The sequence below is a fragment of the Propithecus coquereli genome, unplaced genomic scaffold, assembly GCF_000956105.1.
Source record: "Propithecus coquereli isolate 6110/MARCELLA unplaced genomic scaffold, Pcoq_1.0 Scaffold7, whole genome shotgun sequence".
Taxonomy (NCBI): Eukaryota; Metazoa; Chordata; class Mammalia; order Primates; family Indriidae; genus Propithecus; species Propithecus coquereli.
This window is the reverse complement of record NW_012153062.1, coordinates 4,997,837-5,024,799: the sequence shown is the minus strand read 5'-3', so window position 1 is coordinate 5,024,799 and position 26,963 is coordinate 4,997,837. Positions and strand designations below refer to the sequence as shown.

The 26,963-nt window shown below is 33.8% G+C and overlaps 1 protein-coding gene across 1 annotated transcript in view; it reads left to right on the top strand.

Annotated features, from left to right (window-relative positions):
- The window catches only part of ABCD3 (ATP-binding cassette, sub-family D (ALD), member 3), an 83,673-nt gene that overhangs the window by 45,207 nt on the left and 11,503 nt on the right, over positions 1-26,963 (top strand). The window contains exons 5-20 of the mRNA XM_012661116.1: positions 3,544-3,613; positions 4,571-4,668; positions 5,033-5,156; positions 7,343-7,399; positions 9,341-9,483; positions 12,405-12,474; positions 15,194-15,263; positions 15,352-15,449; positions 15,550-15,641; positions 17,321-17,412; positions 17,499-17,571; positions 18,787-18,850; positions 24,206-24,283; positions 24,400-24,465; positions 24,557-24,646; positions 25,078-25,197. Of these exons, the coding sequence (XP_012516570.1) occupies positions 3,544-3,613; positions 4,571-4,668; positions 5,033-5,156; positions 7,343-7,399; positions 9,341-9,483; positions 12,405-12,474; positions 15,194-15,263; positions 15,352-15,449; positions 15,550-15,641; positions 17,321-17,412; positions 17,499-17,571; positions 18,787-18,850; positions 24,206-24,283; positions 24,400-24,465; positions 24,557-24,646; positions 25,078-25,197 (1,405 nt within the window). The remainder of the gene's footprint in view (positions 1-3,543; positions 3,614-4,570; positions 4,669-5,032; positions 5,157-7,342; positions 7,400-9,340; positions 9,484-12,404; positions 12,475-15,193; positions 15,264-15,351; positions 15,450-15,549; positions 15,642-17,320; positions 17,413-17,498; positions 17,572-18,786; positions 18,851-24,205; positions 24,284-24,399; positions 24,466-24,556; positions 24,647-25,077; positions 25,198-26,963) is intronic.

Genomic DNA, 26,963 nt, shown 5'->3' with positions numbered 1-26,963 from the left:
TGAACAACATCATATAGATATCAGTGTAGAATCAGTCACATATTACATATAAAGAACCCTATACAATAATAGTACAGAATACAAAATTAGTTTTTTTTGAAGTTTTTTTCCCTTTTATTCAGGTTTTTGTGATTTCATACTTTGTAATCCAAAAGAATATTAACTTTTCTCAAATAGAGAGTTTCAGTTTTAATTGAATAGATGCTAATTTTAATTTTCTCAAAGACTTAATAACCTGGAAGAAACACATTGCCAAGTGTAGCTGTTAATGTTAATTTAATTGATAATGATGATGTCGATGCTAAGGGAAAACTCCCCCTTTGCTCTTTGAAGGTTTGCTGAAAATGAGCTGACAAGAAGGCAGATTAATAGGAGAAAAGACATACAAATTTTTATTAATGTGCTAGGGTTAATCAAATCACTCTGTGATTTTCCCCTCTGTCCCCCTCCAACCCCACCAAGTGGGATATAGATGCTTAAATACCCTTCTTGGGTGAAAGACAGATGGGGAAGTGTGGAAGATTTTAGGAGAGCAGTAAATGATTTTTAGGGGCATTCAATGGGCTTGGAGACCATACAGTGGTCTGGGACAAAGTCTGTTTGTAGTTTGTGACAAAAGTCTGTCCAGGTGTGCATGGATAGACTTTACTTTCTTCCTGCGATATGAGTTCAGTTAATGAATACTCCAGGAAGGGACCAGACGTAATTGTTTTCTTCTTTGGTGAGTCTGGACTTTAGGCAAATGAGGGAACTTCTAAGAAGAACTTCATCCTATATTTTGGGAGAGACAAAGGATTGAAAGACAGCGGGGAGGGAGAAGGTCTGAGAGACTTTGAGGCTTCTTCAGTTCAGCATGTCAAAGCATCATGTTTTGGGGTATTGGTTTCTGAGTCCCAATAATAGACTAGAGGAAAGTTATTATGTAGCATGAGCTAGCTTATAATTCTACTAGATAGACTAGTCAACCTATTGGGTACTCAGTTTTAAAATTTATTTTTGAGATTTTTTTTTAATTGTTTTTTATTTTTTCTGTGAATTTCTAAAAGTTTTTTAAAAAATACTATTTTGATATACTTTAAACTTACAGAAAAGTTATAAGAATAGCACAGGGAACTTTCTTATACTCTTAACCCACATTTACCAATTGTAAAACATTTTAAAGTTAATTGTCACCTTTCTCTTTAAGTATTTTTGAGCCTCTGCTATGTATGAGATCTTTAATAATTGGTCAAATGTCAATATCTAGTATTTGGTCAAATTAAAAGTTTTAAAATACTGTGCATTCATAATATGGGGCAATTTTATTTGAAAAATTTACAATTCTCTATCTCACTGTTAAAGCTACATTGTAAATTGATTTATCTGCCTTTTCCTTTTTGCCTTTTCCAAAGTATGTCTAGATTCATGTATTTCTGCTAATAAGAAACTCAAAGAGACTTGTTATGGTCCTTAATGTACTTCATTTTAATATCCTTTTCATATTTTAAGTTTATTTGTTAGTAGTGGCTAATGACTTTGGAACATGAGCAAATCTTAAATGGGACAAGATACCCTCTTTAAGGTAGAAACTGTAATGATTCCATGATATGGAGGAAAATCCTTCATACCCTGTTGCTGCTTTACTAATCATAAAGGTATATTTTATTTTCACCCATTTGGCTTCAGGTAGCGCTTAAAAATTACGAAACCATTTTTTGTAAGAATCTGTATATATTTTGGAAGTAATGATGAGGGCTGCTACAAAATTGCTCTTACCTAATTTTTTTTTTTTCCAGTGGAATAATAAGCAGAAATAAGGCTTTATTCAAGAAACCATTTTTTAAATTTATAGCTGCTACTCCAGTGGTAAACCATTGCTGAATCATGGCATGTTCTTTACCAAAATGTTACAATTTTGTGTGTTTCACAGCTTGGGCAGCACTAAAGCACTTCAGTTTTATGTTAAAACTAAAGTTTCGTTCAAACAATTTTAACATAAACCTCAAAGTTTTTGTACTATCTTAGTTGCTTAATGTCTCTAATATTCTTATTGCTATAAACAACGTTTCTGTTTTAACTTTCTTCTAGTTCAACTTTTTTTTTAACTTTTTTGCTTGTTAGGGGTTATATGAAAATTGGACTATTTTTCTATCAGTAACATTACCCAGAGTATGTTCTGTGGAGTCTTAGCTAATGCTACATGCTACAAACCCCTCTCAGAGAGTTACAGTGCACATACTATACATTAAAAGTTTCGAGAAGGTCTTTGATAAAGACTTTTGTTAGCTTTGTTTAACCCAGGTTTTCCCAAATATATTTACCTAATCCCTATAAAAAGGAAATTTTTTTTCTATCATATTCCAGTCATTTTTTTGGTGGGCAGCTAGGTTTAAATCATTTAGTCTAGTGTTTCTCAGATATATTTTATGCATTTTATATAAATATATTTTAATACATTTGGGAATATTAAGTGTTATTTGAAAAAGATCTGCGATCAAATAAATTCTCTTTAGTAGATCATAGAAATAGCATACTCAAAGATCCTTATATGATTTAATAATGGTTTCTAAACTTTGCAGTGGAACCCTTAAAATTTTAATGTATATTTTGAAAACAGATAAATATATATTAATAAAACAGATTAAAATCAGGTAAAAGGGGAACTGGTCTAGTTGAAGTGTGTTGAGGGACTTGAAATTTCTGCAGCACCATTCTGAGGACGCCCGCTGATCTGCTCTTACCTATCATTTATTGGCATTTATTGGCAAACTAGGACCCACAGGCTAAATGTCAGTGCCTACCATCTGTTTTGGTAAATTTTACTTCAGTACAGCCACTGTTGTTCTTGGCTGCTTTTGCCCTGCAATGGAAGACTTGAGTAGTTGCAACAGAGACGTTATTGTTCACAAAGCCTAAAATATTTCTTCTTGGCTGGATGCAGTGGCTCACACTTGAAATCTCAGTGCTTTTGGAGGCTAAAGTGGGAGGATTGAGCGAGCCCAGGAGTTCTAGGCTGCAATGAACTGTGATTGCGCCACTGCACTCCAGCCTGGGCAACAAAGGAGACCCTGTCTCAAAAAAAAAAAAAAAAAAAATTACTCTTGTAAAAAGTTTGCTGATCCCTTATTAGTCTGTCTTCCTGCCGTTGGTTCATACAAATGAGAATTGGGATGTTAAAATATGCTAAAACAAACAAATGCTACTCTTTTTTATCCATAATAATCCATTCCTGGGGCTGTAAAGTTGTTAATTGTTTTGCCATCCTAAACTCCTTTTGTGGCAGCTCAAGCTTTTTTTTTTTAAGGTTGCCATTTTTACTAAGGAAAGAGCTAGTTATTCTATTTAGTCATTTGCAGAGTGAGGTTCAAGCAAGTTATTTAAAATTATTACATTTCAAAAGTTGTAAACATGGTTTTACAAGAAAATGGTGTTTAGCTTTTCTTCTTATTGATTCTTTTGATTCAATAGAAATTTCTTGGAGTAATTTTAGAACTTTACAGAAGTTTTCTTAGCCATAGATTTTGCTTCTTTTGCAACTAATGCATTGCATGTGGTGGTTTGCAGTGGTATCATTGGTCGTAACAGAAAAGATTTCAAGAGATACTTACTCAACTTCATCGCTGCCATGCCTCTCGTAAGTTTAATTCATTAAAAATCTTATTTACATAGGGGAAATAAATGTCTTATTAAAAATCTTTAAGGATTTTTACTTATTAAATTCTTTAAAGATTTATGATATTCAATTCCTATTTCAAATTTAGTTCTGTAATTCTAGTATAATTTTTCAATATAAACCTTTAAATAGGAAAATTAAAAGGAATTATGTTTGGTTCAGTTTCATTTATAGTATACATATATGTGTTTTTTTTTTTTTTTTTAAACCTTCAGGCCAGGTTTTTGTCAGTGTTTGGTGCATCTCGTTAGATGGCAGTAGAATCCCTCTTCCAGTTGTGACAAGTAAAAACGTTTCTAGTCATTGCCAGATTTGAAGGTAGAGGGTGTGTGGGAAATCACCCTAGTTGCTTTATGCCATAAACCTTATAGTAGCTTGAACTACTCATGTGGTTTAAGTTAAATTGGAATTTATGTTCTGAATTTATTAAAAATAGTCTAGTCTAAAATATAGGTGATTTTCTTAGCTTGGTTCTTATTTTTATTTTATTGGCACTATAAGAATTTTAGTGTTCTAAATTTTGGGATAAAAAGGAGAAGCTTCGTTGTAAAATCCAATTAGATTGAAAATATGTCAGAAAATCTATTAATAGTTTAATAAAGGTCAGGGATGGACATACATAGTTTTTAGACCTCTCAAAATACAAAATTGAGATAAGCAACGTAGATATCAAAGTTTGAGATTCAGCAGAAGACCAGTGTTTCATAAAGTTCCAAGTAAAGTTTGACGTACGGTAATTCAAGCCAATTGCATTTGGTTTAGCTACATGCAATAAAGTAAAACAAAACTGAATTATATCAATTTGGACTATCAGTTATAAAAATCATAGGTTTGGGACACAGCAAATGATAGAGAAATAAATTATAATTTATGAAGTAAAACAAAGCAAAACCAATAATATTTGTTTGTTTATTTTAGATCTCTCTGGTTAATAACTTCTTGAAGTATGGGTTAAATGAGCTTAAACTGTGCTTCCGAGTAAGGCTCACTAAATACCTCTATGAGGAGTATCTTCAGTAAGTGATAACCTATTTTTTAAAATATTTAAATTGAACAGTAATATTTATGAAACTGAGATATAGAAATTTTTGTTATTTATTGTATATGTTTTTCAAGAAAACTGCTCTTAACCACAGAAGCATATTGGGAACAATCTCTCAATTATTTGGAACCTAGTCCTGGCTATTCCATAATTTGGCAAGTTGTCATTCTCTAGACTTGCTTTCTTATCTCTAAAATCAATTAGGACAATCTTCAGGGTCTCTTCTGGCTACAGACTCTTTAGTTTCTATGTATTTGCACAAGGTGGTATAATGTGAATTTTTTTGTTTTATTTTTAAAATAACCTGTTTTAAAATTATTTTCTTATTATAATTTTAGAGCTTTCACATATTATAAAATGGGAAATCTGGACAACAGAATAGCTAATCCAGACCAGCTGCTTACACAAGATGTAGAAAAATTTTGTAACAGTGTAGTTGATCTGTATTCAAATCTTAGTAAGGTAAGTTTCTCTACTTTTTAAAAATTATTTGTTTAATTTGTTGAATTTTGATTCTAAGCAAATTTATATAGAATTGATTTGATGGACAGAACAGGTAACATATAAATATTTAGTACTTTTTATAAGAAAATTAGAGTTGTTATAGTTTTAATTATAATTATTTGATTTCTTATATTATTTTTGTGAGATGCTTTGGCCAAGAACTGATAATTTAGTGTCATATAAAGATTTTTATAAGGATTCTGCAGGCTGATAACAGTAAAACCACAGAAATTTGAATCCTCATCTCTTGACCTGTGTACTTCTGGCTGTTGCTAGAGATTGACTGTCAATTCATGTTTCCAGTTGCACATTTATAACACTAGACTAGGACTTCCTTTCTGCCCATTTTTCTGCTTCAGTGTCTCTAATTTTAATAGATCATTTAAGTAGTAGTCAAAAAAATTTCACAAGATATAAGTTTATTTCAAATTTCTAATTAGTGTTTTTCCCCTTCTTCTCAGGATATTGCCAAAGCTCTTGATTCTGATAGGCCTCAACTAGTTTTCTTTTTTCCTGCTCATTTCTTTAGTTCTTACTTGTGTTACTCATCTTATCTCACCACCAGTATTGTTGCTTTTGCTATAGTCTTGTCATTGAGCCATCTTCTTTGCCGTTACCTTCTGCATTGAGTAGGACACGTAGTGGGCACCTATCAGGATGTCTACCCAGCATGCCCTCCCTCTTCATCTGAGATACTCCAATTCTCACTCTAATTCACATGACTGCCTTGGTCTGGGGTAGAAGCTTGTCTCAGACTGGACTGATAATACCACCTTTGCCTCTGGTTACACAATTGACTCACATATCCAGTCTTAGGACAAGAAACTGTATACAAGGGCCTGGGTCACACTGTAAGACACCAGGAATGCTCCTGCTTCAGCCATGTGGATGGAGGGAGGATAAGCAGTTCTTAGAAAAAACATATATATGGACAAGAGCATCTCTCATGTACAGGCCCACTACTAAGATACATTTTCACTCATGCCAAACTTTGCTCTTTATTTAGCTCTCCAGAACCCTTTGCTAGCTGACCCCAAACTCTGGGAAGTCGTAACAACTACAAATAGTTCAGCAATCCAGCTTTCTTTTCTGCCCCCATTACCACACTTTAAAATTTGTTTTCTGTGTGTGTGCATACATGTGGGGTATGTATAAAACTTTTCATGTAATTGTATAGATATCATTATGTATTTTTTATATTTTAGCACTTGAACAAGTCTGTAACTCAGGTCTAGTCACATCTGTAGCAGAGAAGAATATCAAATTAATTAGTTGTAGTGCTACACACTACAGTATGTTTACTGTTTTGAACATCTAATTGATCTCTGACTTATAAATTAAGAGTCATTATTTTTGTTAATAACTTTTAACTGTACTTGAATTGTACAGGTATCTCTAGCTTCTTGATAATGTATGCAGCAAGAAAAAAGAAGCACCAATCTCAGTACAAGTCAATTAATAAACCAAGCCATCTATCCCAGTAATAATGTGGATATTAGAAAGAGGTGGCTGTAGTCTTAAAATGAATGAACACAATTTGAGTTTTTTGAAAAAAATTTCAAAATATATACAAATGATAGCGTATCAGTTATTGTCTGTATGTATGAGGAGCAGTACATTAATATTTTAGTTTTAGAAACTTGAGTTTTATATACAAAATTAGATTCAGAGGCTCACTTATTTCAATATATAGATGATGTGATAAAAGTAATAGAATCAAACAATATTAGAGCAGGAAGAGCTTTTCACTTCACAGGTGAAGATACATAGAAACCAGAAAAGTTGGTAGAAGATTTGGGATTACAACTTAGCTTGTTAGTGTTTTTATATTACGTTGAGCAAGTACCAAGTTAGTAATGGTTAATTATCACAGTAAAGCTATCTTAGTTAATGGAAAGTGATGAAGATTTTTCCAACTTGATAGTAGATGTTGTTCAGGCTGTCTCCATTTTAAGTTTCTTTAGATAAAAGCTGTTATCTTTTTTGTATTTATTGATCTACATACTATTATAGTTCCTTATACATGGTGGGAACTCTGCATGTTGATAATTATGAATTAAATGTTTTTGCATTTAATATTTTATATTAGCTATCATTCTAGTTCTTTTGTTTTAATTCTGTGCATTCTAATATTTATTTTACAGCCATTTTTAGACATAGTTTTGTATATCTTTAAGTTAACAAGTGCAATTGGAGCTCAGGTGAGTCTACTTTTATTTTACCTTTAAGTTGTTATAATACTGTGTCATGAAGAGCTTAATGGTCTATAAGAATTTTTGTATATACCAAAGAATATGTTTTCACATCATGTATCTAACACAGTCTGGTTATAAAATAGTACTTTACTAGAGATTTAAAAAGGATTCATTTAGCTTTTTAATTTTTCTTAAGATAGATACTTAGAGAAATTTTGTGACATTAAAAACAAGAAGTACTTAAACATTGAATATACATGTCCTTATTGTTGCAAAGTAATGTCTATAAAGAGATTTGGAGAAAGCCATTTTAATATAAAATTCAAATGTTAAAACATCAAAAGTGCATTTAGAATGGGTATAACAGTTTCAAGAATATTTTATAATAAAGTAAATGGTTGGCTATTCCATAAGCTTTATCACCCAGTCTCTGATATTTGTGATGGCAAGAATCACCTTTAAATTTTCTTTTGAGTATTCTCATTGAAATCTAACTTTAGTTATTTAATATGTAATGTTATTGTTATACGCTTATAACACAATCATATAATAATGATGTTGTATGTATATGTGTGTGTATGCATTTTGTAGTTAGTTAATAATTTATATAGTGATTTTTATTGCTTTCTGAAACACCAGGGAAGGCAGTTTTTTATTTGAATTTTTTCATCCATCTTCCTCTTTACTATTTTGTGATCCAGATTTAATCATTTTTATAGCTTGTTTTACTACAAGCAAAGGAATGGGTCCAATCCCTCTTGTTTCTATGCTGTAATATTTTTGGGGTACTTACTACGTTTTTATAATACTTAAATATGTTTCCATGTCTTCCTGTTATCTGATTCTGTATTTCTTAAAGGCAGAAACTATTTTAGTTATCTCTTTGGTTCATATTTGTAGTAGTTTTTGAAAGACATTGAATTTATCAGACTTAATTTAAAAAAATGTGGAGTACATAACTATATTCCACATACATTGTGCTAGATTGTGGGAACAAAAAGATGAGTAAGACATAGTTCTTGCTGAAGAGGAATTACAATATGGTGAAAAGGGGTAGATATTTAAGCAGTTATAATGCAGTGTGATATGTCCAGTAATAGAAATTTCAGTAAAGTATTTAGTGCCTGGAAGAATAGGAGTTGATATTTCAGCTACTTTGGGGAGGTACATGGGTGTCCATTAGCTATGTCAGGCTTGCCAAACGTAAGAACAGCCTCACTGAATGGCATGTTCAGGTAACATTCATTTTAGTATGACAGAGGATAGGATATATAGGGGAATGAGGAAGAGCCTATGATGAGCTTGGAAAGGTAAGCTTGAAGCTTCTCTGTTGGGATGGTCAGTGGGTGATGACGTCACTTACAAAGTTAGAAGGAACAGTGGCTGGAAGAAAGATGTATAAGCAGGGAAAGGCAGATAGAGCTTGTCTAGGGTAACTGAACTTGAGGCATCTCCACAGTAGTAAGGTGCAGATGTGCGGTACTTACTTAGAAATAATATCTTGGGTTCATGAGAGTGTTAGGACTAGAGGTATAAATTTGGGATGAGAAGAGAGCTAAGGAAGGAACCTGAGGGAATATTAACATTCAAAAGAAGACAAAAAAAAGGTCTGAGAATTATTGTGGAATCTTAAGAGATTATCAGGAAGAGATCCAACAGTAGAGTGTTAGAAGCCAAAAAGTAAGAACTGCAGTTAGGGGTTTTTAGGTAAGCAAGTGCAGGAGAGCTGAGAGTTGAGCTGCAGTGGTTGGAGAAGTACATGAGTCGTAAAAAGTGTAGAGGCTAGTGTGTATTTTTTAAGAAAAGAAATGAGGGGGAAAAAATTAACCAAAGGAGCAATTTCTCTAAGTCACTGGGGTTAATTATAGAAATGGTACATGTTCTCATCCAATGAATTTATTGTGATATCCTAGAAGTTTATGTATCTTTCTCTCCCAATAATAACAGGGCCCAGCAAGCATGATGGCCTACTTGGTTGTTTCTGGGCTATTCCTAACTCGACTTAGAAGACCCATTGGTAAGATGACAATAACTGAGCAAAAGTATGAAGGAGAATATAGATATGTTAATTCCAGGCTCATCACAAACAGGTAAGGAGAAATGTATTAAAGCTGTACTAAAAATCCATTTTTATGGATATTGATGTCATTTATTTGACTCCAAAAAGTCTAGCAACACTGTTATTGAAATAGTGTGCATATATGCTTGTTTTGAAAATATACATTATAAAGGATATTAGTTTTACAAAGTAGTAATCCTCCATATTTTGAACTGTTTTTCTTGTGTTAAACATGTAGTATTCCTCATTTACCTGTTCATTACCTTCTGTTGACTAATTTTCTGTTAATTTCACTTTAAACATAGTCAACATACAATTCAAATTCAAATATACTTATAATACTTCAAAGAAAATTTTGTCTCAATTTATCCACAAATATTTTTAAGACTGTTTGTAATACTTAATAGAATTACTGTTTCAGTGCTTATTTCTCTATTTTCCAGATAGTTTTACAATCTAAAATAGGAAGAAAAAACATGCTCTTTGGAGCTAGCCATACTAGTGTCAAAATCTACCTCGTCTACTTATACATTATATGATTTTAGCAAATTATTCACAGCCTCATTTTTCTTCTTTATAATAGGTAGATAATGTAGAATTATTATAATGATTACATTTAATAATGTATATAAAGCTTCTAGTTCAGTTTTAGATGTGGAGAAAGTAATAAATTTTCTCAAGTTATCTGTCAACTTTGAGTCATTTCGAGGGTTCTAATATTTAATACTCTATAGACATTTACAAAATTACTTAGGAAATTACTCTTTTAGCAGTTCCCTCTTCCCTCATTTCCTTGGATTGCTAAAGTGGTATCACTTTTATTTATTTATTTATTTAGAGGCAAAGTCTTGCTCTGTCCCCCAGGCTGGAGTGCAGTGGTACAATCATAGCTCACTGCAACCATGAACTCCTGGGCTCAGGCAGTCCTTCCACCTCAGCCTCTCAAGTAGCTGGAACTACAGATGTGTGCCACTGTGACTGGATATTTTCTGTAGAGATGAGGTCTTGCTATGTTGCCAGGCTGGTCTTGAACTCCTGGCCTCAAGCGATCCTCCTGCCTTCGCCTCGCAAAGCACTGAGATTACAGGTCTGAGCTCACTCCAGGCTTAAAATGGTACCAGTTTTAAGTGGGCTTTTGTGCTCTGGGACAGCGGAGGAATAGAGGGTTAAGCAGAGAGGTGATTTGCCAAGTAAATGAAAGATGGTTTCAGGTAGGGTGCTTTTTACTGCAAGAAACAGAAAATATGAGTCAGGACTTCAACAATAAAGACGTTTCCTACTTCCTGTAAGAACCCTGAAGACAAAGCAGTTTGCTAGACACAGCTGATCAGTGCTCTCACTTTTCTTTGATATTCTCTTGGCTCTGCCCTCCTTTGTGTGCTGCCCCTTTCCTTGGGCTAATTCTTCTTGTGATCACAAGATGATAAAAGCAGTTCCAGATCTCACTAGCCCTTCTCCCCTGCAAAAAGGTCCAGAAACAAAAAGGAACCAGCCATATCTTCTGTTGTCTCTTGTAAGAGAGCAAAGAAACCTTTCCCAGGAGTCCCATAGCTGACTTTCCCATCTCTTTGGCCAGAATTATCACTTGCTCATGCCTAAGAGCCATCGTAGCAAAATGATGGGCTTTTAGACCAATTTGGACCCATACCCTAGGAATAGGGTTGAAGCCTTTCCTAAAGCATTAGAGTGCACAGAAAAGGACAGATAACTTTAAGAAAATTGGGGTTCTTTTAGGAAGAAGGACATGGAAGACAATAGATGTTGGATAGGCAGCCATCAGTATTCTAGGATGTTTTTGTCCTTTTAGATTTTACATTAGACATAAAATAATTCAGTTCAAAAGGATAATCCTCACCTCATCTTCTGCAATGGAGAGGAAGGAGGTAGAAGGAAGTTTTAAAAAGTAATTATAGGTTGTGTTTTTGTGGGACTCTTATACCCTGGAGGTCTATATCACTGTGTCAGGGAAACCACAAAACACATGACAAATGTGATGCATCTTTATGGAAAGCTAATTTTACTTGAAGAGGCTGAAGGAGGAGGTAACTTGTTTTCATGAAAAAATATGTCCATTTCAAAGTGGAATATGAAATTGACATTTTTAAGAGAAAAAGATTTTAAAGACATATTGGTTATTTATTGAAGCCTGTTTCAAGTGTCCCTTCTAGACTTCTGTGTAAATATTTGCTTTCCTCTGCTGTAAGAGATACTTAGCTGGGAAAGTTTACGTCATACTTACACAGTGGAAAGACTATAAACTTTAGGGTCAGATTTAAGTTATAATTTCAGCTCCTTGACTTGGTGACTGTGTGACTTTGACAAATTTGCTTGATTACACTGAACTTCATGTATAAAATGCCCTTTTTTTTCCCTAGTCAACATACCTGTGGGCCTTGTGTACTCATTCAGGCCAGCTCACGAAAAGGAGAGTTGCTGTGAGGATGTGGTGGGGTTCCAGGGTTCCCTCCTAGGAGCTGGCACTGTGAAGCCATCAGTCTTTAGCCTGCTTTTCTTTCAAAGGCTGTATGTTAAGGCATCACTGCCCATCTTTTTCTAGCTGTTGTTTTTTCCCCTCCCTCCTGTCTGGGTCTGTACTTTAATTTGTAGTCTATAATGTCTATCCCAGTCCTTTGTATATATCACCACAACTTCCTTCGGTGTCTTACTTCAAATTTCTGAGAATTAGCCCAACGTATCTTTCCCAGCCAGTCTACATATGGTATAGGTTGCAGTCCAGTGTATAATCCAGTCAGGTGTGTATTCCTGTGCTCCCATCAGCTGAGCTAGGAGCAGGATCTCAAGTATAGACCATAGCTTGAGATAAACCAGATAAGCTCTTAGTCACAGAATGTCCATTTAAATACAAAAGTTCAGTCATTAAATACTGTATTTCAGTTATTTTTCAGGCATATGTAACATTAAAATTAATTGCTGAATTATTTTCTTTAATAGTGAAGAAATTGCCTTTTACAATGGGAATAAAAGAGAAAAGCAGACAGTCTACTCAGTCTTTCGAAAACTGGTAAGAAAGCATACTTGAGGCTCACGTGTTCATAGAAGATTTTTTTTTTTTGGCCTATGCCAGGAGATATATATGTAAACAAAAATATGTATATAAACATGCCTTTTATATATATATGCATATCTTAAAGATATCTTTAAAAATAGCTATAAGGAATTTTTACATTGTATTTTTAATAAAAATGAGATTAAAAACTATATCAGTATATTAAACTGCCCATTTATAAAAATGAATAGATTTATTAAGATAATCTTCAGTGTATTTTCACAGAGCTTACTTTGGAGTCTTATATAGTGATAAATTTAGTGATTCTTACAGAAAGAATTTGTTCCTGTAGCATTTGTGGAAATACATGAGGATTATTATGTAGAGCATGAGTTAGCAAACTTTTTCTGTAAAGGGCTAGATAGTATAATATATTTTAGGCTTTTTAGACCGTACAGTCTCTGCTGGAACTATCCAGCTCTGCCACTCAACAGTAGCCATGTATAGTACATGAATGAATGATAAACGAATGGACGTGGTTGTGTTCTAATAAAACTTAATGTGCAAAAACAAGTAGCAGGCTGGATTTGGACTGTGGGTCATAGTTTGCTGACCTTTTCTTTTTTTGTCTCTATAGTTGCGGAAGGAAAAGTTTGCTGACCTTTGATTTAGAATATAAACATTGTTCTTGTGAAAGCTGTACTTCAGTTTTTTATTTACTTACCACTTAGAAAATTTGAATTCAAGTAATTTATTCACTCAGAAGATACTGAGTGCCATCTAGGTACCTGTGCTTGTTCCAGGTGCTAAAGATAATGGTGATGAACATGATGGTTAAAATCCTGCCTTCAAGGAGTTTACATTTTGTGGAAGTTTGAAGTTTATGAAATTAAATATACATTTTAGATGATTCAGAAAGGTTAAAGAGGTTGTCATTTTAAATTATTTCAGAAATTGGATTTTTGCCTCACCAATATTTAACATGACTCAACTTTTTAGAGTGCTCACCGAGAAAATGCATTTTGGATAGTTTTCCAGGGGGCTGCTGTTCATCAGCTTGCTTTTCACATGGCTCGCTTATTCTCATCCTTTAGGTTTTTAGCCCAGAGTTAACACCTTATTGAGGCTTTGCCTTCTCTGATTAGCCTATTAAAATGGTCTCCAACAGTTTCTTTCTGTTTTAATCATCTGTTTCCTTAAGAGCATATACAATCAGCCCTCTATATCTGTGGGTCCTGCATTTGTGGATTCAACCATCCGCAGATTGAAAATATTTGGGAAAAAAAATTGTATCTGTATTTAACATATAGAGACTTTTTGTTCTTGCCATTATTCCCTAAACAATACAACTATTAGTGTAACAACTGTTTACATAGCATTTACATTGTATTAGGTATTATAAGTAATCTAGAGATGATTTAAAGTATATGAGTGCATGTACTTAGGTTATTTGCAAATACTACACCGTTTTGTATCAGGGACTTGAGCATCTATGGGTTTTGGTATCTGACAGAGATCCTGGAACCAATTCCCCTTGGATACTGAGGGACTACTGTATTGCAGTCTATAATTATCTTTCATTAGAATGTAAATTCCATGAGCTCAGGGACCTTATTGTTCTATTCATTATTAGATCTCCAGCTTCAGCACAGTGTCTGACGCATGATAGTCATTGAATAAATGTTCCAGACATCAGTCTAGTTGCAGGTTATAAGCTACCCTGTACTCAGGAAGCCCACATTTTAGTAGAGGAGTATAAGTATAAGTATATAAACAAATGAATGTTCTGTATAATTTCAGGTAGTAATAAATTCTGTGACCATAAATGAAGCAGAATAAAAGGATAGATAGGATGGGTTATTGCCTAGCTGTTTCATCCAGAATGGCTAAGAAGGTCTTTTTTTAGGAGGTGACAGTCAGAAATCCACGTGAAGTAAAGGAGTTAGTCACAAAATGTAAATATCTAGGAAGAGAGTATTCCTGGCAAAGGAAACAGCAACAGAAAAGCCTTAGGACAGGAGCATGTTTGAGAAACCATTACTTCTGGAGCTCAGTAAGAACAGGCAAAGTAGAAGCAGATGAACTTGAAAATAGAGCGCAATGCCAGATCATTTAGGACCTTGAATAAGCCGATAGATGGACAGTTTGAGAACACTAAAACTCCAGAATAAAAAACATTTTTCGGTTTGTAATTTTGAGATAATGCACGCTCACATTAAATCCATAGAGTTGGGCTGTGTGACACTGATTTACTTTAGCATTCAGTTTAGGCTGAGTGTACTATAATTCTTACAGAAAGCATAGACCCTGAGTCTCCACCAAAAGCAAAACATTGAATGTCAGTTTGGACACAAGACTAGTGTTTCACCAAATTAGTTCATCCCTCTATTCTTTTGCTTTGGTTGTTGATCAGTTGTGTTTGGGGATATATGTATCTGACAGTATTGTGAACACAATAGCATTGTACTGTTACACACAAGAGAAGCAACCTTGTTAAAATTGTTTATGTAATTTCCATTCTGTTTGCATAAAAATGGTTTCATGAAGTGTTTGTTTGACATCTGCTCTGCGATTAGCATTGTGCCTAGTGAAGTACGACGTACAATGCAATCAGAAATCGTAGGCACTTGGTAAATATTTATTGAATAAATGAATTATATAGTTCATTTTATCCTCATGGTAGATTCATTTTTTTATACATAGAAAAATATTTGTATTTTTTGTTTTCTGCCAGGTTGAGCACCTACATAATTTCATTTTGTTTCGGTTCTCTATGGGCTTCATTGATAGTATAATTGCCAAATGTAAGTATGTTTTAAAATATACAATGCAATGAAATTTGTGGGAAAAGTGAAGTATTATTAATATCTTAAATCTTAACTTTTGTTTTAGACATTGCCACTGTAGTTGGTTACCTGGTTGTCAGTCGTCCTTTCTTAGATTTATCTCATCCTCGACATCTCAAGAGTACACATTCAGAACTTCTGGAGGTAAAGTAATTATAATAAAATGAAAATTTAAAAATAAAAGTAAAGCCTAGTTTATAATGTTAGAAATATAAGTGAAAACTAATATTTATTTCTTTTTAAGGATTACTATCAAAGTGGAAGAATGCTTTTGCGAATGTCTCAAGCTCTGGGTCGAATAGTTTTGGCTGGGCGTGAAATGACTAGATTGGCTGGGTAAGATTGATAATAATGAGCAATTACAGACAATAATTTAAAAAATATGTTATCCTTAATGATTGTGCCCAGTTGAGGTTAAGAAAAGGGAGCAACATTTCCTATTCCAGGCAGCTGGTTTTGATAGAAGATTAAGAAAGATTTTTCTCTGACTGTAAACCTTTCATATTTCCTGAAGATAGCTGTTTTAAGCCTTACACTAAATTAGTGGTTCTCAAGCTGTTTGCTCCATGGACACTGGTATTTGATAAGCTGGGAAATGTTGAATCATGGCAGTCTTTTCTTAATTCATGGAAAATTAAGTTAATGCATAGAATTTCCTCATTTGAACTTTTTGGTCCCCTACCATACATTTTTTCGTTAGATCTTTGATACTGGTAACCTAGCAAAACAGATGAACAGAAATGAAGTTGATCTTAATGGAAATAAATGAGAAGTTAACTTATGGTATCTGTAGATACAATTGTAAATATGTTCATATTGTCTGGTAGTAAAATTGTTCTTAAAAAATATAGCGGAAGTAAATATTTCAGTATTTCAAACCCTAATATAAAGGGTTTGTGTGTTTTTGTGGTGTGGTGTCAAGAACAATGTAACATAAAAAGCATCATAACTTTTAGATTATCTGAAGAAATTTGATGGCTTAAGATCTTTCCTAGGCCTGTGATCCATCTTCATATTTCTTCTTCTTTTTTCCTCCTGTGACAGTTAAGGTCTTCATGGCAAGATAGAAGTAAACTGCTATGAGTAGTATCTTTCTCTTGAGAATGCTAACACTCTTCCTGCTTGTTACTAACTTTTCTCATGCTTTTACAGTTCATGGCATGTGAGGTGCTTCTTTTCCTTTGGGAGGTTGGTTGGTTGGTTGGTTGCTTGCTTTTTTCTTTCTTTGAATGATTGAGGTGTGATTGACATATAAAAATCTGTACATATGTAATGTATACAATTTGATTGAATATGGGGATAAGTTATATACTTGTGAAACCATCCAGACCATAAACAGATCCATCACCTCCCAAAGTTTCCTTTAGAAGGTTTCTGCTTATTATTCACAGAAAAAAATCCTGTTTTGTTCTTTGATAGAGTAGTTTCTCTCTTTACTGCCCAACCTCTTGTCATTAGTTTTGATTTCTCTCTATTGCCACAGTGATTTCCATCTAATATTAAGAACTCTTCATCTTTCCTCCTCTTCAGAGTAAGAAAGAGGGAATCTTCCAGATTCTTTCCTATTTTCAGGGAGGCAGCATGCATTTGACGTACATATAATAATGCCTTCCTCAGATAGAAAGGTTACCCGTATACATGACTTTGTAGATCACTCCAGCAAGAACTCAGGGTCCATACTTTTGGGTCTAAGGAATGTATTAGCAGTAGTCCTTTTGTAGTATCTTCAAGAAACTTCCTTAAAATTCTGCCAGCAAACAACTGTCTTGACTTGCCTATTAATGAAGTATTTTGTGTTGGGGATCCAATGAAACCTCTTCTCTTATCCCCATGTTCCTGATCTCCTGTTGAAACATAATAAAACATGCATACTGTCATTAAAACTTTATGTTAATGAGACTTCTTTTAGGGTATTTCATTTATACTAAATCATAACTTTAGGAACTTCAGTTAAGTTTGTATAAAAGATAATATTCTGGAGTTTTGATTATGGTTTCCTTTTTTAACAATTTTAGTTTTACCGCTCGGATTACAGAATTAATGCAAGTACTAAAGGATTTAAATAATGGCAAATATGAACGCACAATGGTCTCGCAACAGGAAAAGGGTAAATATGAACGTCAAAGTTTGAGGTCACAGTTTTAAGTGTTTCCTGACATAATGCGATGCTTTAATACTTATTTTCCATTTAAGGTATTGAAGGAGTACAAGTCATTCCCTTGATACCTGGTGCTGGAGAAATCATTAATGCAGATAACATTATAAAGTACGTACAGAAAAAGATTCTTTAGCACCATAAACTTACTGTTAAACTTCTTAGTAGCCTTTCTCTTTCAGCTTACAATTGCTTAGTATTTAATTTAAAATTACTCTCCTTTTTTTTTAAACAGCTTTGAGGTATCATTGACATAAAAATTGTATATATATTTAAGGTGTACAACTTGACGTTTTGATGTATGTATACATTGTGAAATGATTACCACATTTCAGCTAATTAACTTATCTGTCACCTCTACATAATTACCATTTTTGTGTGTGTGTGGTGAGAATTTAATTTAGATCTATCTTAGCAAATTTCAAGTATATAATACAGTATTTTTAACTGTTGTCCCTACGCTGTACATTAGCTCTCCAGAACTTATTCATCTTATATCCCCTAAACTTTGTACCCTTTGACCAACGTCACCCCTTTTCCTCCTCCCCCTAGCCCCTGGCAACCACCATCCTACTCTCTGCTTCTATGAGCTTGATTATTTTAGATTCCACATACAAGTAAGATCATACAGTGTTTATTTTTTGTCTTGCTTATTTCGCTTAGCATAATATCCTACAGTCCATCCAGATTGTTGAAAATAGCAGAATTTCCTTCTTTTTAAAGGCTGAATAATAATCTGTTATGTGTGTGTGGATATACATACACGTGTGTGTATGTGTATATACACACATATATATTATATTTTATCTTTTCATCAGTCAACGGACATTTAGGTAGCTTTCCTATCTTGGCTATTATAAATAATGCTTCAGCAAACATGGGAGTATATCTTTAAGATACTGATTTTATTTCCTTTGGGTATATACCCAGAGTGGGATTCCTAGATCATATGATATTTCTTATTTTTTTGAGGAAACTCCAAACTATTGTCTGTAATGGCTATACTAGTTTACATTTCCACCAACAATTTGCAAGGATTCCGTTTTTTCCACATCTTTGCCAACACTTATCTATTGTCTTTTTGGTGATTGACATCCTAACAGGCATGAGGTGCTCATTGTGGTTTTGATTTGCAGTTCCCTGATGACTAGACATGTTGGGCACCTTTTTTCATATGTCTGTTGGCCATCTGAATCTTCTTTTAAGAAGTGTTTATTTAGGTCCTTTCCCCATTTTTTAATGAGGTTATTGGTATTTTTGGTATTGAGTTGTATGAGTTCCTTATATATTTTAAAATTTTCCTCTTTTTATTAATTTCTTCTATAGGTTTGATCATGTTCCTTTAGCAACGCCAAATGGTGATGTCTTGATCCGAGACCTTAATTTTGAAGTAAGTTTTTAAATTATCATGTAAAAGCTTAAAGCACCTTCAAAATGTGAACTGAAAAACTGTTGTCTGAATATTTAAATTAATTTTAAGGCTTGACTTAGTCTCCGAATCCACAGAATTGCTTTAAAAAGTTAAGTCTTTGAAACAGTTAGAAGTCTATTTTTCTTAATTGATAGGACTTTAAAATTTCAAATACTACTATCAAGAAACTTTTTGCAAGTAAAGTCCAAGAAAGCCATAGGAGATATAGTTAAGTGGAATCTCTAGTGAACCCTTAAGCATGCAAATATATTTTTACTCTCTTTAAATTAAAAAACCTTACAGTTTGGTTGGTATTATTTTAACTGTGCAAGAAGATTTACACCTATAAAAACAAAAAACAGAATTTTTTTATTAATAATACTGATGAAAACAGTGGAAGAACAACATAATAGTACTACAGATAGTCACTTACTCAGAACAAGCAAAATCGAGTGACTGCTGATACTGATTCCATGTATTCTTTTAATGAAATGGGATATGGCAAGCCAAATTAAAAATAAAAGACACAAGAGTGTTTTGGTATGATTTGTAAGACTCACAAATCTAAAGGTTACTGTTAGACTATTATGTGTATGTTGTGACTTCATGAATGGTTCAGATCTGGAAATGTTGAAGATTAGTAACAAATTTCTATCATGCAGACTGTCTTCCCAGTTGCAGATACCATCTCCCTAGAACAGGACTGTCCTATAGAACTTTGTGTGATGGTGGAAATGTTCTATATATGCACTGTGCAGAACAATAGCCTCATGTGGATATTGAGCACTTGAAATGTGACTAGTACAGCTGAGGAACTGAATTTTAAATTGTATTTAATTTTGATTAATATAATTTTAAATTAAGTAGCCACATGTAACTAGTGGCTACTGTATTGGACAGCACAGCACTAGAATTCCTCTTTATATGCCTATGCATATGGCCTTCTGTAATTTGTGTTTTATGTGGAGTTTTTTTTTTTGAGTGGCTTTCATTGAAGGAATATCGTCTGATAGTTTATAAAATGAGTATAATTATTGGATATGTTTTTAAATTGTTACAGTCTTAGGTAAGTCTTCAATTTTTCTGCTCTTAGTAATTTATGTTTATTAAGTATATGTCTACTTCTCAAGGAACTATAAAAATGGAAAATGTTAGTTACGTATGTTGAACTTATTCAACAATGTGCATCATTATCACATTTATTTTAAAGCCAGGAAACACAAGAGGAAGTACAGAAAATAATAAATATAGTTGGTAAATATTGAATGACTCTGAGTATCACAGAAGTGTTTTCTCACTTAGCTCTAGGTACTCCATTTACTTGAGTGCTCCCTTAGCAAATAGGTAGCCAGGCTTGAGTTCCAGCAGCCCTTTTATTACCACTATGCAAGGGTAAAAAGGGACATGAAACTTCTCTATTGAAGAATGCCTCTTAGTCCTTTCTCCCAGTTTCCCTCACTTCTGTCTTTATGCACAAATAAAATATACCAACAGTATAGGTGTGCATGTGGCTTAAACATGGTGAAAAGGGATTTGGGATCTGTATGTACAGATACACAGAGGAGACAGATTATGATTATGTCCGTAATACTACTTTGTTATAAGGTTACCACATTAAAGTGGTCACTTTCTTTTTAGTTCAAAGCTTTTTCTTTTCTTTTAGTCCAAATCTCTTATGTTTGAATTTAATATACTTCTGGCCAGTTCCTGTAAGTTCACTTTTATAGTCTTAAAAAGGTCCTTAATGTTTTGCCCTTATTTTGGTTTCATTTGGAAAATCTTGAGTCCCAGTTATGCCCCTACTCATTCAACTTTTTTACTTTGTAACCATGTTCCTTACTACCTGGTGTCTAGTCTGTGATTCTTGTTTTCTTCTCCACTGGGAGCTGTTTCTTTGATTTCTATCCTTTTGGTCCACTGTTATGAACTCCTCTTCCATCTCTTTCTGATTTAAGGTATTCTAAATTAGACTTGGCTTTTTCACATTCGTTCTGTCTTTCCATTGTTTGTCCTAACATAGCCTTTATATCGTCAACAAACATCCTTCAGTTCCTTGTAACCTACAGTTATTTTCTACCCATCCAGCTCACTTGAAAATAGAGATTTTCTTCTCTTGGAAAGAGGCATAATAAAACTGAGACTTGGCCCCCAAAATAAACGGTTCCTACTTTATGATTAATTTGCCTTTTGGGTTACATTATAACCAAATAATAAAAGCTTCTTTGGGGTAAGAGAGTTTACACCTTTTTCCTTTATAAACTCCCCAGCATAGGCATACTTATCTATCTCGTATTTTTCTGTGAGGTTTATAGACTGAAGAGACCCTAAGCGATAACAGCTTGCAGGTTATAATGTAGGGATTAAACTAGTATTAACACTTTGTAACTTATCTAGATTTTTACCTTTTCAGTAAGACATATTTATAGTGTTTAAAGAAGCCAGTAAGTCTTCATAAACAACATACTTTTATATAATTCCTCTTGTATTTAAATCATTTATGTGTAGAATTTTTCCATTTCTTATGGTAAATTCAAAGGAAGTAGGATTTATCAAGGAACGTTACTTTGGGGGAAGGTTTTTATTGGTAGAAATATGGTAGCTCAAAACATTTGTTGACCCAGTAAAGCAATCTAAGAACCGTAATTAAACAGTGTTATTAAGGACTTAATTTTCAGTAAAAGTTACCCTTGGCTTTTAATTTTAATTTAAGCCCTCAAAAGTACATGTTTACAAATCTTTAATACGGAAAAATTACCACTGGCTTACCATGGCTGATGTCATAATTGGGGGTTTTATCCAACACTGCCAAAAGCCATGGAGTAGAGAAAAGTTAATGCTGAAGCTAAGACATTTGAGCATAAGAGAGTACCTAAGGATTTCGAATAAGTCTAGTTATTATTTATATGTATCATTACAAACTTCGGTTTTTGGGTGTTCTGGCATAATGGAGCAAATAGTATAGACGAGTTTTCTTGGAGGCCGGAATATGGATATCAGCGTAAACCACAAAGAACAGTTGTGGCAAAAAATAGATAGGTGGCTGACACTACTCAAATAAAGCAGAGTAGGAAGGAACCATTTAATTGACAACTGTCTAAACTTTAGGAGCTCCTAAGGGTGTCACTGTTAGAGTGCAGTTATTATATATAATAACCTTGCTTTATCAGAAATATTCAGTACATTTGATTTTCTAGCATAAGGAAATATGTTTAGAAAGAAGTCTATCAAATGATGCTTTTAAAATAATTTCTCAGAAAAAGTTCATTTGTCTGGAAAAGTCATTTACTATAGAATAGCGCATTCTCTAATGATAATGTGCATAAGTTGTGATATTTTATTACAGATCAACTATGTGTTAGGCTAGCTCATTTTTTAAAAGTTTTTAAAAATTGTGATAAAAATATTTATAACATAAAATTAGCCTTTTAAACCATTTTTAAGTGCAGTTCAGTGAAATTAAGTACATTTAAAATGTTATGCAACCATCACCCCTGTCCATTTCCAGACCTGTTTCATCTTCTCAAATAAAAACTTTGTACCTGTTAAATAATAACTCCCTCCACCCCCTTCCTCCCTCTCCCCAGCCCCTGAGAACTTTTTAATTCTTTCTGTCTCTGAATTTGTCTACTCCAGGTATCTAAGTGGAATCATACAATATTTGCCCTTTTGTGACTGGCTTATTTCACTTAGCACAATGTTTTCAAGGTTCATCTACGTTGTAGCCTGTATCAGAATTTCTTTCCTTTTTAAGATTGAATACTATTCTGTTGTATGTATATATCACATTTTGCTTATGTATTCATCCTCTTGGGTTGCTTCCCTCTTTTGGCTCTTGTAAATAATGCTGATGGCTCTCCATTTCATCACAGTAAAAGCCAAAGTTCTTTCAATGGCTTATAATATCCTGCAGGAATTGCTTACCACTTCCCTATCCGACCTCTTACCTCTCTGATCCCATTTCCTACTCTTCTTCCCTCCTCATTCTTCTCTAGCCACATCAGCCTCCTTTCTGTTTTTTGAACAGGACAGGTACAGTCCTGCTTCAGTACTTTTGCCTTTCTGGCCTTTTGTGGGTAAAGGTGGGGCTGGAACAATCTTCCTACAGATAAATCCTAATTTACTCTGTTTTTCAAAGTTTTGCCCAGTTGTCATTTTCAATGAGATCTACTCTGACTACCTTAAAAATGCAACTTCCCCGACCCACTCCTAAGTTTCCTTACCCTGATCTATTTATTTCTTCATAGCACTTATTTTCTAACATTTAATTTGCTTGTTTATTATGCATATTCCTCATTGTATGCCTGTCCCCACTAGAATGTAAACCAGTAAGTGCAGGGATTTTTTTTTTCATTAATGTAGCCTCATTGTGTACAACAGAGCCTGACACAGAATATTCGATAAATACTTACTGAATGAAATATTTATTGAAAGAACCTAAAGGCTAACCAGCTTAAAAAATTATCAAAGACAGGTTACATAGCTACTGAAGTAACCCATATCTCTGTAATGTCTTCTTTCCTGTTGTGCTATTGGTGTTTAATGTTGTATGCTAGAATTATAACAGATTTTCTGATCTTTTGTAGAACTGATTATGGTCTCATAACACCATAAGCCTAGAACTTAACTACTCTTTACAGTTTCTCATTTATCTTTGTGTTGTTACAGAATAATTTAGTGGTACTTGTAAGTATTTAAAATGTACATATACTTTGATCCAACACTTCTAATTTCTAAGAATCTAATCTATAGAAACATTCTCAGTAGTGCTCAAGTTTACTTGCTGACTGAGAGGTTTATTGGAGTGTTATCTAAAGGAACAAAACAATATGTAGATGACCTAAATATTTAACCAAAGGGAAGTGTTTAACTAAATTATGATATATCCTGCTGTGGGAGGGTACTGCAGGCATTAAAGGAGAATCTGAATATATACTGACCTGAAAGACTATCTGTGATATATTGTTAAATAATAACAGCAAGTTGTAGAACAGTCTATATAATACAATTCTATTTTTTAAAAGAGACTGTGTATACACATGCATTTATTGTTTTCCAGAATTCTCAAATTTTTTTTAAGCATTAGCTCTTTGTATCTTAAGTTGATGATATCAGTCAATAATGATTTTTGAATGAAAAAATACAACAGTAAAAATTGAAAGCAAACAAAAGTAGAACATCCCTTTACCATACCTCTTCACGGTTCTACCTAACATCACATTTACTGACAAATATTTAATAGCTTATAATTAGCAAAGAGCTATTTGACTCCAAGGAAATGTTCATTGAGTATATATTCTTTTGATCTAATTAATTCATAGCCTAATTTTCTTTCAGGTTCGTTCTGGGGCCAATGTTCTAGTTTGTGGTCCAAATGGCTGTGGAAAGAGTTCACTTTTCCGTGTTCTTGGTGAAGTAAGTACAAGTTGATCCCAAACCAAACTCAAAATTTTGCAATCTTATTTTGTCATACTGTCTGCCACATTGTGAATTTTACAATTGCTCCTCCCTTCTCTCCTTTCTTTTTAAAGTTATGGCCTCTTTTTGGAGGACGTCTAACTAAACCTGAAAGAGGAAAGTTATTTTATGTTCCTCAGGTAAGACCTAGTTTGGGTTATTTTGATTTAAAGATCTTTTTATTTATTTAAAAACATTAACTTCTAATGACTTTTGTTCTGCCACTATCAGAGACCTTATATGACCCTCGGAACACTTCGAGACCAAGTGATATATCCAGATGGAAGAGAAGATCAGAAAAACAAGGGAATATCTGACCAAGTAAGGGAATATTTATGTCCTAGATCTACTGAAAATACTCCATTAATCAGTTAAGTATTTTAAATGCCATGTAGTTTATTCTAACCTGTAAAGCCTTCCAAAGCCATTAATTACAACTTGCCAAGTTGAGGTAAGATGACGACCACTTTGCTTGAATACGAATCATTGAGTGTTTAACCTTATCGTTGCACTGTTTGTTTTCTCATTGCCCTCATTCTTTAATTATGTACTATAGTCTTACTCTCTAAGCTGCTGGATGTATTTTGGCAAGGTTAGTGTAGATAGAAGCGGAAAAGTGCAGGGCTTGTGCCACGTTCTTTCTGAAGTGGTATTGGCAGTGGGATTATAGTCAGTCCAGTTTAAAAAATGAAGCATTTGAAAATGTTTGTTTATATTAAGCTTGGTTTTATCTTTAATCATTTTGCTGAAAGGTACTGAAGGAATACTTAGACAATGTCCAGTTGGGTCATATCCTTGAACGTGAAGGAGGCTGGGACAGTGTTCAGGATTGGATGGATGTACTCAGTGGTGGAGAAAAGCAAAGAATGGCAGTAAGTATACTCTGAAGACATCGCACAAAAATGCAACTGGTAAAGTCACTCTTAAAGTCCAGCATTTTGATTACTCAAGACACAAAGTTTTATTTTATCTTTTATCTTTTTATTTAGCAATTATTTCAGTATAGATTAGTTTAAATGATAATAGAAGTGCTTGAAAATGTTTAACTTGCATTTAAATTTGGAATTCTGAAAGATTTGTAAGTATACTGCCAGTACCTGTGAAATGAAAAGGTACAGATCCAATTATATACTATTAGTCCATTTTTCTAATAGGGGAAACTTTGTAACTTTTTGGTCCTGGGATATATGGTAATCTTAGTTGGATTACAAAATTTCTTTCAGTGCCTTTTCCTAATAGACATCTCTTTTGTCTCACTTGAGCTATTCTACCTGAAATAGCTGAAGATATTAGAGATTATCCATTCTGATTTATCATCATTTTAGTCTTTGTTCTTGCCATTTCCCTCCATTATTATATGTATCGTTGTTTCAAGGCTCAGTGTGTACTACTCGTAAAGTTATTTTGAATTCTTAAATTTTCCTAATATAAAGAAGCATTTGAAAGGAACTGTTTTAATTTTTGTCATGATGAAGTTGATCTCAAACCAAAAATATATACTAAACCCTACATATAAAGAATGATACTTTGAGCTGGGTGCGGTGACTCAGGCCTGTAATCCTAGCACTCTGGGAGGCCGAGGCGGGAGGATTGTTTGAGCTCAGGAGTTCGAGACCAGCCTGAGCAAGAGCGAGACCCCGTCTCTACTAAAAATAGAAAGAAAAAATTAGCCGGGCATGGTGGCACATGCCTGTAGTCCCACCTACTTGGGAGGCTGAGGCAGGAGGATCACTTGAGCCCAGGAGTTGGAGGTTTCTGTGAGCTAAGCTGATGCCACGGCACTCTAGCCCAGGCAACAGAGCGAGACTCTGTCTCAAAAAAAAAAAAAAAAAAAAAGACTGATACTTTGAGTACCCTGTTAAGAGAAGTAACTTTATAAAGAGTTTTTTTTTTTTTTAACTATTCATATCATAGTTTGAGTAGATCCAAAGGATTATTTTTCCCCCAGAGTGTTAGCCTTATGGAAATTAGAGAAAACTGTAGCCAAAAGAAAGAAAGCAAAAGAAATGGCTTATGGCAGCATTTCTTACCCAGTATCTTCAGGTTATATTTTACCTTTTTGTTGCCTCCTCCTCCCTTATTCTGCAGGTTGTTTTTCCCAAAATCATACCCACTCTATATGAAGTTAATCTTAACCTAATACTATGTTTTACCTGGTTAGTGCTGTAACATGAGATTAATCTAGTGTGAAGAATGAATTATAAACAAAAGAAAAGAGATATTAACTATGTTCAAAATGGAAATTGGGCTGAAGGAATGAAAATTTGAAATGACTGGGCATTCTTAGAGTCAATTTAGAAGAAGACTATAGAAATAACTGTAAGTCAAGAAAACAAATTTAAATTTCTCTGTGTGTGGTATAAAGGTACAGGGGGGTAATTTTTATTAGAAATTCAAGGGTGTGCCTAGAACAACAGGAGGATATCTTGGAAGAGTTAAGGGGATGGGGGGAAGAATCCTGTAAAACCAGATGAACCATGATAGAATTGTTTGGGAAATGGGGAAAGCTCACCCATGACACTGCTGCACATAGAGCTGGAGCATGACCAGGCCATTGACGGGGCATGTTCTGTATAGGCCAGTGTTTGGGGAATCGAATGTGCAGTTTAAAAGAGGGCCTATTGTTTTGTTTCAGAGG